The sequence below is a fragment of the Schistocerca gregaria genome, chromosome 4 (genome assembly GCF_023897955.1).
Source record: "Schistocerca gregaria isolate iqSchGreg1 chromosome 4, iqSchGreg1.2, whole genome shotgun sequence".
In the NCBI taxonomy this organism is placed as follows: domain Eukaryota; kingdom Metazoa; phylum Arthropoda; class Insecta; order Orthoptera; family Acrididae; genus Schistocerca; species Schistocerca gregaria.
Window position 1 is genome coordinate 312,503,380 of NC_064923.1, and position 12,790 is coordinate 312,516,169.

At 40.8% G+C, this 12,790-nt stretch overlaps 1 protein-coding gene across 1 annotated transcript in view; it reads right to left on the minus strand.

The window, feature by feature from the left end:
• The window catches only part of LOC126267058 (odorant receptor Or2-like), a 50,571-nt gene extending 39,233 nt beyond the window's left edge, over positions 1 to 11,338 (minus strand). Inside the window, exons 1-2 of the mRNA XM_049971897.1 lie at positions 10,548 to 11,338; positions 3,334 to 3,433 (exon numbers count right to left, since the gene is read on the minus strand). Of these exons, the coding sequence (XP_049827854.1) occupies positions 3,334 to 3,433; positions 10,548 to 11,338 (891 nt within the window). The remainder of the gene's footprint in view (positions 1 to 3,333; positions 3,434 to 10,547) is intronic.
• Between the last annotated feature and the right edge of the window lie 1,452 nt (positions 11,339 to 12,790).

A 12,790-nucleotide genomic window follows, 5' to 3' on the forward strand; every position in this document is an offset into this window, starting at 1 on the left:
TGTGCTGCCAGAAGTCAAAAAAGGAATTGCAAGCAAAGAATAATTCATTGTAACTATCATTGTACCTAGTGTGTCAGGTGTTGCCAACACTGCCATCCTAAACACATGGAATCGCAAAAATTGATTTGGATAAGTGGATGGACTTGCTGGTAAAAACCAACCTATAAAACAATTAGTGAAGTTGAAAAACTCCTGACTGGGGAAACGTGTGAAGTGCAAGAAGAACTCACTAAAAAAGGGATTCGGAGTTTCATATACCGGTGACCTCTTGTGACGCAGAGAGGCCACTTTCACTTTTCAACCCTTTTCCTGGCATGGCGCTTCTCGTCTGTTGCAGCAGTATTGAACAATATGTTGAGTTTCTAATATAAAACATTCTTTATTTTGTTTCCCATTAAGATTTAGATTAAAGCAATGGAATAATTTTCAACAGTAATTAAGTACAAATAATTTTTTTCAGGATAAAATTCAGGCATCCGTTGCAAATTAATTTCCAGAACCCTACAAAATTAGGGATGTTATCAATCTTTAGACCTTGGCATTACATATACAAAGGAATTGGGTAGTTTTCACATGAAACATGTAAATTAGCCCATCCCCTTCATATATCAGAACAACGTGCCATATTTTTTTCAAATATATTATATTAAACTTCTTTATATGCTTTGGTTATATTATTATGTATGATTTTACATATTCTTCTTGCTGTTAGCACAACAGATACATAGATAAATTCAGTTACTGTAAACTGTCAATCAGTGTTTAAAAATCACATATAGTATCTACATTTTGGACATACCATGCCATTATGCTTCTATGGAGCAATGGAAAAAATATTGACATATGTTAAAAAAAGTAAGTTCCTGTAATATACTTTTTATACTTCACATAAAAATGTAGCTGAAGTCTAAAGATTTATAGTATCTCTAATTTTGTAAGCTTCTGAAGATAACAAATTAGTCTGTCGAAACCGGTGGAGCAAAATAAAATTTCCAGAATGATATTTTCACTCTGCAGCGGAGTGTGAGCTGACATGAAACTTCCTGGCAGATTAAAACTGTGTGCCGGACCAAGACGAGGTTCTGGCAGAAGTAAAGCTGTGTGGACGGGGCGTGAGTCGTGCTTGGGTAGCTCAGTTCGTAGAGCACTTGCCCGCGAAAGGCAAAGGTCCCGAGTTCGAGTCTCGGCACACAGTTTTACTCTTCAATTCATGTATAATCTGTAGCGCATGTAAAAAAAAAAATTTTCTTCCACTTCTGCTCCATCTATCATGCTGATGTTTTCCCTCATACTGTCCCACCTAACAGTGCAAACTAGAGAAAGAGATCAAACCAGAATACACAATGTGAATGTGGCATCACAAGTGCATGATATACAGAAATTTGAACTCAAAATCAGTGTGTCGTTGCAACGTATAAATTATTATGCCTTTCTTGCAATGCCTTACCCAAACAAAAAATACGACAAAAGGCCATCTAAAAAGGTTCAAGGAACAACAATAAGAGAAAAACGAAAAAAGAAAAGGATATACAAACGAAAACCTATAAAATGACAGCAATGTTAACCAACTCTAGAAATAATTTAATAGAATGAAATGTTTTTAATGTATCGTTGTTAATATATTTAAATAAATATACAAGGTTACAAAAAAATCTGCCAGGAAGTAACATAATAAAATTTATTTGCAACTGAAGACTGAATTTTATCTTAAAAAAGTAATACCACAGATTCTGAAAATTACAGCCATGAATAAAATAACAAATAATATAACTACGGTGGACTGATGACAATATTTGTTAATCGTAATATGTTTATGCATATTTTACGAATTTTTATTGCATATGTGCTTGAAATTTGTTTTTGGTACTTGTTCCTGCACACAAATTCGGGCTCTGGTGATATATAAAGAGATATAATATAACTAAAGATGTTGTACCATTTTCCTCTGTTGTTTGTTAGGGAATTATAATTGTTTGCTAAGTATAAATTTACTTGATTCTATTTCTATTATACATTTCGCCTAAACGCTCGTAAATATAGATTGTGACTCACAAACAAAGGGGAAAAAGAAAACATAACTTACATTGTTACTTTTTTTACTTATTTTCTACGTTCTATAGTCATATTCAAGCATATGAGGACACACACTCATACGGAATTCAGACTGAAACAATTGAAAATAGTTCATTATGTAATTTAAATGACACCAGAAACCCTGCGCACAGGCACATAAGCAAATTTAAAAATATGGCGTCTCAAACTGTTATATTTGCTGGTTGACTTTTCTGTTCTTTTTTGAGAGAAGACAGCTAACTTTTACTACCACTACACATCACTGGGCCATTCGTAATGAGTCTATGGCGGTCCGGTTGTACTATATCCCATATCGGAAATGCATAAAAAGAAATCGTTGGCACTTGTTTGTTGACTCAGTAGAAATGAAACTTTTTGAGTGAAGTTGCCCTAGAAGATGAATAAGGACTTTGGTATGTATCGCCCACTGCAAGCAATGCCATGCGAAAAGCTGATCTAACAGGTGAGGGGAGGGGCGGGGGGGGGGGGGGGGCGGCAGAGAAAAATATTCTAAATGTTGGTCTACATGACGAACGGTTTAGTGCCCATATATCAATAAAACTGCAAAGATTCATCAGGATAACGTGTTTCGAAGCTACAAGTGATTATTGCCAATTAAGAAATGTGTGCATATATTAAAAGACACGGCCATATAGCGGTCTGAAATGTTGCATTAAAGCAAATGATATATATCCTACGAACTTCATAAAGATTTTCTAAGAACAATACTGTCACCTTGATCTCATCTACTCTGGTGCGCATCCTTTCTTTTTTTCCAGTACTTCAGCAACTTCTGTCGAGTCTTTATTTCCTCTCCAGCGGCAAGACATGAGAACTCTTCCAGGCGAACGAATCTCTAGAATAAATTTCATTTATGTGCTAATGTACATGCTGGATTTGACTTTACTCCATTCTGTTGTTGAGAGATGGACTATCCTTTTCTTCCTTGTCACTTCATCGAACGATATTAACTGAATTAAATCCAAGGGAACGAGAACGAAGGGACACAACGGCCACTTCCTTACAGCATTGGGGTTTAGGAATAGCAGCAATTCTAACCAAAAAGAATATAAGCTTTCGGAGAAGACTAACCTGTTGGGCAACAGCAAGGGACATTCACTCTCCCGTGCAATCTATAAGCCACTGGGACTGTTTTTCACTGGCGAGATTTTAAATTTTCGATATTACAATGACAATACTGAGTTTATACATGCGATAGCTCTTTCATAGATACCTGGAGTATACTCCACAGATACTTACATACGTCGCCGGAAATATCAGCATGCAACCGTTGAATACTCCAACAGCGAGCTGCATCATTGCTATAGGGTTCATGACGCTCTCGAGGTGATCGACAAATCTGCAAAGACGAAATACATCGTGTTTACAATGGTAGACGAGTGGCTTACGCATTTCAACAACCTATACTGGGTATTTTAAAGTGAAAACAAATTATATACACCAATAAGGGCTCATGAGTGTAAAGTTGCTTAGTTCTTGTTTTAGCAGTTTCACTACCGCTTCAGTCATTGTGCAGGTAACAAATCTCGCTTCGGAGAAGGACTATTATTGCGTCATTCATTTATTGTCTCTACTAGTACTAGAATACTGCAGCAGTTTGCCAAGTATGGGAGAGTATTGTACCTAGAGGATACTGTACCTAGGAACACGTGTGTTTCCTGGTTGGTACATTAGTCTACTGACTGATTTTCGAATAACAAGAGGGAATGCGCACTTGAGACCGCCATATGCAGTTTCCGTAATTTTATTCAGTTTTGTTGTGTTGTGTGCAGCGTTTGTAAATGCTTCGGGTTCGCGAAATTTAAATTATGTATTATTTTTTGAGCTATTAGGAATATATTGTGAATTCTATAGTGAATGTTATGGACAGAGCCGTACTTTATCGGTCGTACACCATTTTGTACCCTGAAATATGAGAAAAAGGTATTTTACTGTGGAACATGTGTTACTTGAAAATGAACCGAATTTCTTTAATGGCATAACAGTTTTTCTTGTCGTGGAAATGGAAATTTGTGCTGGTTTCCAGCACCTTCTGTTTCAAAAGGTATACGTTTTTGACAATAGTTCTGCTTAAATTGATTTCACTTACTGATTACTTTTGTGAGGTAGAGTACTAATGAAACAGATAGGCGATGAAGTACAGTATTAACAAGATTTTCACGACTGCAACGCTTTTAAATTCCAGTAGAACGTTTGTTTATAGCTACATAGCCATGTTGTACCTTGTAAGACATTTTCACATTTGGAAAAACCTTAATTTTCGGGAGAAATTTTTCTGTTTTCTAAACAAGACTGTAGCTGTAAAAACGGAATGGTACCACATAATAATGTAATAAGGAAATAGGCCGACGGAAAAAAATCGCGATATCAAAAAATAAATAATGTAGAGTAACGAAATTTTGGAAAAACATTTGTCTAGGTAACGTATTTAAGCGATTTTCACTGAGAGATAACAGGTTAATGTAACCCGAGATAAACCACTGCAAATGTGAAACACCGGTACATTAATAATCGACGTAACCGCCAGAACTCTGAATGCAACTATGCAAACGGGTATGCACTTTGTTGTACAGGGACCGGATGTCAGTTTGTTGGATGGCGTTCCATGCCTGTTGCACTTGGTCGGTCAATACAGTGACGGTTAATGCTGTCTGTGGATTGCGCTTAAGCTGTCGTGCAATGATGTCCCAAATGTGCTCGATTAGAGACATATCTGTTGCTAGAACATGCCCACGCAACAATTCGACACTCTGTAGAGCATGTTAGGTTATAACAGTGATAGGTGAGCGAGCGATATCCTGTTAGAAAACACTCCCCAGAACTTCGTTCATGAATAGCACCACAACAGGTCGAATCAGCAGACTGACGGACAAACTTGCTGTCAGTACGTGTGGGATTAACACGAGAGTGCTCGTGCTGTAATATGAAATTGCACTCCAAGTGTAGGTCCACTGTGTCTATAACACAGACTAGATGGTCGCAGGCCCTCAACTGACCTTGTTCTAACCAACAAACGCTCGTCACTGACACCGAGGCAGAACCAGCTTTCGTCAGAAAACACAACCGAGCCTCGCCCTGACCTCCGATAGCTCTCGCTTGACACCACTGAGGTTGCAAATGGTGGTGGTTTGGGGACTGTGGAATGCACGCTAATGGGCGTCTGGCTCAGAGCTCTTCGTGAAGGTACTGGTTTGCAACAGTCACTGCACTGACATCTGCTGCTCAAACGGCTGCTGCAGCTGCAGTACGAAGCGCCAGGGTCACACGTCGAACACGATGGTCTTCCCTCTCAATAATGCCACGTAGCTTTCCGGAGCCCAGTCTTCTTACAACGCTGTACATTCTCGTGACCATCGCTGCTAACAGTCATGTACAGTGGCTACATTCCTGTCAAGTCTTTCTGCAATATCGCAGCTTCTCGTAACCCTGTTACACAACTTCGTCCAAATTCAGTGATGTGCTGACAATGCCGTCTTTCTTGACCATAAGCAGCTGACCATTTCCAGCATCAAAGGTAACTAACGTTCACGACCGTTACAGCTTCTGTTAAAAGTAAACCTGATTTGCATCCTCATAGTGGTGCTACCAGAATCACTCTTACGCGACTGGCGCGAAATTTCAGCGGAAATCATCCTTTGGATGCAGGAACACGCCTACGAACTTTCGTTTATGTCACACAATTCCTTCCTGGGTTTGAGATTTTTTTCCGCCAGTGTATATTAAACTTTCGTTATTGGGCTGGCTACAGACAAAGATCTGAAGAGCGTGCTAAAGTGTAACGCTCTGCCTTTCCGTCTAGTGTCTTTGTGCTCCTAAAAATCTATACGGAGTCATTTGCGATTGGTGTCCGCAAGAGATGCCCATGCCTCGACAAGTACCCGGTTTTGTATTCCACTGCACCATCTTCTAGCTGATAAACCGATACGGACATTTGCTTTAATTCTCCTCTGGGACTCCTTAGTTTCTTCTAAGACAGTTTTTTCCACACGTTGCAGCATGCAAGAAATGAGACCCATACTATTAAGTTCGTTAACAATGAGATATACACTGCGTTTCCCCTAGAAAATAAGATGAAGCTATTGCTAAAATTTGCCTGCTCTGCTCACTTTGAAGTGGAAAGTTTACGAAATGATGAGAAACGTAACAGAGTATTAAGAAAATATAGTCCTGTCATTTATTATGCTTTTTATCTCGCATTTTCAGTACAAGCCCTTGTACTCAGGGCCATGTGTCCAGTTTCCGATCCAGCCCTTTGATTAACATTTTAATGAATTTCTTGACGTTCCTAGACGAACATTCCTTCAGGAAGACAATGGTCAGCTCTTCCGTCTATCTAAGTTCATAGAAATGAAGATTAATTATACATTAATACCCTGACACCGAAGAAGAAAGAAAGGCTAGAGCAAAAAACCTCTTCGAGGTCAGAAATGTTAGTGACAGTGATCTAGTTCAGTTGAACCAAAGTTTGCGAACAAACCGATTGGCACTAAGTGCTTTAAGGAGCTCACGGGAAACCTCAATCAGGTTTTCTGGGCAGCGGTATGTAATATGAAATTCCTGAATATGTATTCATTGTCTTGTCCAGAACGATCTTTCTTGCTGTCGACCCCGTGGCTGTTAGAGATCTATTGTGTAGCCCGCCCGGTTGGACGAGCGGTCCGACGCACGGCTTTCCGGGCGGAAAGGAGCGCCGGTCCCCCGCACGAATCCACCCGGCGGATTTGTGTCGAGGTCCGGTGAGCCGGCCAGTCTGTGGATGGTTTTTAGGCGGTTTTCCATCTGCCTCGGAGAATGCGGGCTGGTTTAATCCTGGGCTCGGTGTGGGGCAGCGGAGGGGTGAAGTGAACTTCGGTAGTCGTCGTGGGGTTGTGGACCACTGCGGCTGTGGCCGGGGACGGAGCCTGTCCATCGTTTCTAGGTCCCCGTTTAGCATAACATAACATAACCATTGTGTAACGATTTCGCTGACTACAAAGAATGAACCAAAAATTAAGCCAGTGGCCATTTCACATGATAATCGACACCGCAGTCCCACATCCAAATTAGCTCTAAACTCACCAAAGCTACGTCTGTTCGTCTTTCGCATTTACCATTTTCTTTGGGTGAAGCATAATCTCTTTTCAGTGCCTAATTAAACCGACAAGATTTGACAGTGGACGTACATATTTTGTTTAGAGACAGACCGAAGGCGATCTAAAAACAATACCGAAGCTGCTCTTTAGTGACTGAGGAGAACAAGGGAAGCTTTCCATGGATCCGAGTATCCAACAACTTGAAGCAGCCGTCGAAACATTGTGCTCGTAAAATGAAGCACTTTGTGTACTTCAGAAGGCCAAGAATGGCAGTGTCAGATTTTTCCGCCGACTGTTCGTAGCTATGTGGCAAACATATTTGAAATCTGCTCTTGTAACACCTGACGAAGAGGACTAGTTGAAATATTATACGAAAGTTAGACTTTTAAGAAGACTCCTGGTAACTTAACAGCTACCACTGCAGACTATTGGGACCACTATTAGACTAGCGCTCGTTCTGTTGACCGCACCGCCCCACAGAGCAAAAATTCCTGACTATGAGAAATACAGCGACGGAAATGGAAAATGATAAGCGTGAAGCAGCAATACGAAATTTGTAAAACTTTAAGAACATAAAGGAATTAAATGATTAAACTTTCATTCCTTTCAGAACTGATAGCAATCGAGCACATTAGTATGAGGCGTGACCACCAAGGACACCGATGCACAATTATATTCCCTGTGGGATGGAAGTAAGCAGACTCCGAATATCTTCTTGAGAAATTTCTAGGGATACCTGAAAAACATGCTGGGTCTGTTCACGAATACTGCTGGTGGAGGACAGTATGAAAGAATACGTCTTGCCATCACTTCCCAGATATGTTCTGTGAGTGAGGACTGGGCAAGGATCCGTAGACTTCTCTGTGATTCGTGGTGAAAATTGCAGAGTATGGTCTTGCATTATCCCGCTCGAATGTGCCAGTTGTTACCCTAGTCATGAAGCATATGACAACACGATTTACGTTCTTGTTACATAGTGACAAGCATTCACGTCCCCTTTAACAGTTGCTAAATCAATCCTGTTGTCATATCCAGTATCTCCTCCACCGTTTCCTCCATGATTCTAGGAGTTCCTGAGGTCTGACTCTCCCTAACAGCAGCTTCCTATGATCTTCCAATATGTCGTCTACAGAAACGTTGATGTCAATCCGACTACACAGACAGAAGTGAGACTCGTCGCTAAACACCACAGAACGCCACTCAACGTCCGAATTGACTCTGGCTCATCACCGTTCAAGCTGCTGTTGTCTGTGGTATGACGAACAACAACTCGAGATCTCAACACAGCTTCCAGTAACCTGTTCCCTACTGTTAGTGTTGACACTCTGGCACTACTCGCGACTGGCTTATCACCGTAGTCGTCCACGTATTCGTCAGATACATTCGAAAAATATTGCTATCTCCTCGAGGTGTAGTTCTTCTGCAGCGTCCATGCTCAGTCTTCTTGTGAGATTGTGGTCCTGGGTCCATCACATCATCATTCTCAGTCACTGCTATCCAGCCAACTGTGTGTGTGATGCACTCATGGCCCTCACGGCATTGAGTCGATCTCTCTCATTGTCTGAAAGATAGAGATCAGCTAGCTGCATGTTCACATCTACTGAGCATACAGTGTTGCAATATCTACCTGAAAAGTTTCAGTAGCGTTAGATATACCCAATACCCTGCATGTACTCACACCATTATCAACCGCAGTAATGATGTCTTGCTGTACTGAAAATAGCCAATAACGAACATAATTAAACATCCCTTGGTGAAGGCTTGTAACAAAGCTGGAATCCTGTTAATTCCTTTTACATCATAAATCGGCTATACATTCATAAGAATTTTGCCGACAAGGAGAGGTTCTCTGCGGTCGAATCGACATTTTGAAACAAACTGTACTGTGATGTAGGTTTAGGTCCCGGTATCACACCCTGCAGCCATTCACCTTTATGGGTCCTCGTTTATGAGGTATTTGCTGAAAAAAAAATTCTCAAATCTGCGTGATCGTTGACAGCATTAAACAAGTAGTGTATCCCAGATAGTTCCTGTAACGTAATAGTAAATGTTCAGTCCTTACATGTAAAAGGTTGGGGGTTCGAATCTCGTCAATTACTTCGAATTTTTTATTTTTGAATATTTATCAAAAAAGACTTTGATTATTATTTTCTTTTAGTTAATCACTTTGAATGTAACTTTTTATTTCTGTTCCTTTGTCACTTCATTTCAATCATCGTATTACGTTTATCAATTGCTCTCATCTTTCTTCCTGTCATTCCTTTTCCAGTTGGAATCCTTGTGCATGTGAGTTTAATTATTTTTATTTCTCTATCACGATATATAAACATTTGAAAATTTTGATCTGTTAGTTAAAAAACAGAAGATGCAATACTCTGCTTATATTGACTCTGAAATAATGACAAAAATGTAATTTTTGTGCGTTTTTTTGAATGGTAATCGTCATTCAGACATTGAGACATAAAGTCTTATTGGACTATAGACAAAACAAACAAATGAATATTGAAACGAAGGAGGGGTTTTAAGTAAAACGAACGTCAAACAAATGGGGAAAATAAATAATGACTGTAAAAACATGGACGAAAATATAAGATGATAAAATCGCATGAAGGAAGGAAGGAAGGAAGGAAGGAAGTTTGTGTTTAATGTCCAGTCGACGTCGAGGTCATCAGAGACGGAGCACAAGCACGGACTGTGTCCAGAATAGGGAAGGAAATTGGCCGTACCATTTCAACGGAAAAATCTCGGGATAAAATCACACGAAATAAGATTCCAAGTAGCAAAAGAAAGATACGAGAAAAAGTGAGAGCAATTGTCAAAGTTAATACAATGATTAAAATGATGTGATACAGGATATAAGGAAAATAAATTACATTTCAACCCATTATTTGAATAAAAAGGGTGACCAAAGGTTTATAAATAAAAAATTAAAATTCAAAAGCACGAGAAGAGGAATAACCCACAACCTTTTGCTTGTTAGGAGTGGACAGTAACCAACAAACTACGCAACTTATATGTGAAAAGTTACGTGTTCAAAGCTGTAGCGCATCATGTGAAAATGTGAAATTCTTTTTTGCCGATTACTTGCAAACAAGGGTCCACCATGGTGAATGACTATAGGCTATGGTACCTGGTACCTTAACCTATATCATCGGCTAAATGATTACAAAAAGTCGTTCCTATCACTTTGGACCTCTCATTGTAAGTCGAATATTCATTGGTATTCGTTAGATTTGACAAAGTTAAAGAAGATCCACGAAATGATAAACTCACTGGGGAATAGTGAGCAGCCAACCTAAATTTGAAATTTGTTGTAGTTGCCCCTATGAAGCGTGTATAATACCACTGAATTATTGTGTAGAATGTACTGCCATTATATACCTTGTGATTTCTTGGTGCGCCTGTATGCATAGACGCAACTCTTTGTACATGCTATCTAGTGAGATTTTCTCCTGAAGTTTCTGGTCGTCGTTTCCCAGCTGTAGATCAGCGATGATCGAAGACAGTATCCTCAGTTGAGATGTGGCGTGGATCATGGCAGCGGTAAAGAAGCAGTCCATCTGCACACTGATTAGAGCTATCCAGAGCATGGAGACCCCTTGGAGAGCATAAGACAGCGCGTAAACGGAGAATGGGCTGTCCTCCGTTAAGGGGAGCTGCTGGAAAGGCAACCTTTTGGCTTCTGGTGGTGCGGTCAGCGGCACCAGCACCCAAGTGAGTACTATCGACGCGTTGTACACGAAGAAACCTCTCGTAAGGCGCATAGCGAGACTCTGGGCTCCAGTGAAGATATCCTCCAACTGTAGACGTCCTCTAATACGCTCCCTCTGGCTAGCTACAAGGGCGTCCAGCCATCGCACCAGACGGCAATAGCCGCGCTCGTTCCGCAAGAAGAAGGTCACTTTTAGGGCGCCAACGATAACGAACGACGCGTTCGACAAAGCCAGCGTGAAGTCTTCCAGATATCCGTGTAGCGTGCACAAGTTGATCACGGCCTCGGTAAAGTTTCCTAAACAGAGAGAGAAGAAGACAGCTACGAGGCACCGATAGAGCCGCGAGCCTGCCAGCGGCCACAGGCCAATAATGTGGAGAATGCGCACGTCGTACTTGAGTACGGAATTCCGCGTGTACTGCCACGTCAGCGACCGACCTTCTTGCGAATCCCAGCCCATGGTCGGACAACAGATGACACCAGACTGTCCAAGTGGAAGGTCTTGCCTTAGGATTTAAGCTCTATTCCCCTGGTAGGACCACAGCCAAGACAGAGGAGAAGAGGATCCTGCCGAGTCGATGTGTATTCCTCCGCACCATCGCTTTTCTTATAACGAAAAGCCATCGATCAATACTAATACAAGTATTTTTCCTGTAGCGCTTACTGGCCGTTTTGATGACGCTGGGAAATCATAAACAGAATTCCTAAACAGCTCAGAAGAATCTTGTTAATTGAAGCGACTGCGGAAATGGAAGTGGTCTTACATCACTCTTACATACAGAGCTTATAACGTCTGCTGTACGTAAACTACTGTGCAACAGTGAAATTTCACAACGAGAGTTAAACGCACCAATACATAAGACATACATCCTGAAAGCGAGTACTGCTTCGCGGGGTTTCGTTATAAGATCAGACACAAAGGGAATATTCCTCTCAGTACAGAACGTAATTCCCACGCACCAGCAAACAGAAGATTCACGCGTGAATAGTTAACAAGATGCGCTTAACTCTACCTGTAATTACAAGTCATTTGTAAACACAACCTAACTCTGCACAGCTATATCAATCTTTTAAGCTGATTAATGAAACATTCTACTGTCTAATTTATGACCAAGGAGCGTTGTTTCTAGGAGCACGTGAGAAAACGATCGATATTACAGTTGAATTTCCACTGGTGTCCAGTAAGCGTCCCTCATACGCAAAATCAAATATATCTGACGAATCCAACGTATACGAGTTTAGAATTGGTACCATTTCTTCACTACAAAGTTGGAGTGGAGCTTCCCTTCATTTCGCCTGTAAATCAGATTTTTGTGTTGCACCAGGAACTCCATGGAAGTAATACGCGTCAGAGGCGTCGTCAGCCAACACCACTGCGGCTGCGCCGACAACGCCCTCATTCGATTTGGAGAAAATATGCAGCCGTCTTCTTCGGTATTAAGTAAGTTGTTGTTGCTGTGGTCTTCAGTCCAAACTTCTGCACGCTAGTCTACCATTTAGTAACAGTAATAAATGGAAGATTTGTACCGAATCCTTTTGTTAGATTTTCCGTGAAACTTTTGAGTTTTACGGTAATTATAATAACATGCATCCATTTTTTGATATGATCAAATTTCACTATTTAAAAATTCAAAAAAAAAAAGAAAGGTTCAAATGGCTCTGAGCACTATGGGACTTAACATCTGAGGTCATCAGTCCCCTAGAACTCAGAACAACTTAAACCTAACTAACCTAAGGACATCACACACATCCATGCCCGAGGCAGGATTCGAACCTGCGACCGTAGCGGTCGCGCGGTTCCGGGATGAAGCGCCTAGAACCGCTTGTCCACACCGCCCGGCTGTAAAAATTCATAAAATTTCGCCTCTATAAGTTTTCTATCGTATAGGCTACGTTAATCTCTTCCAGTATG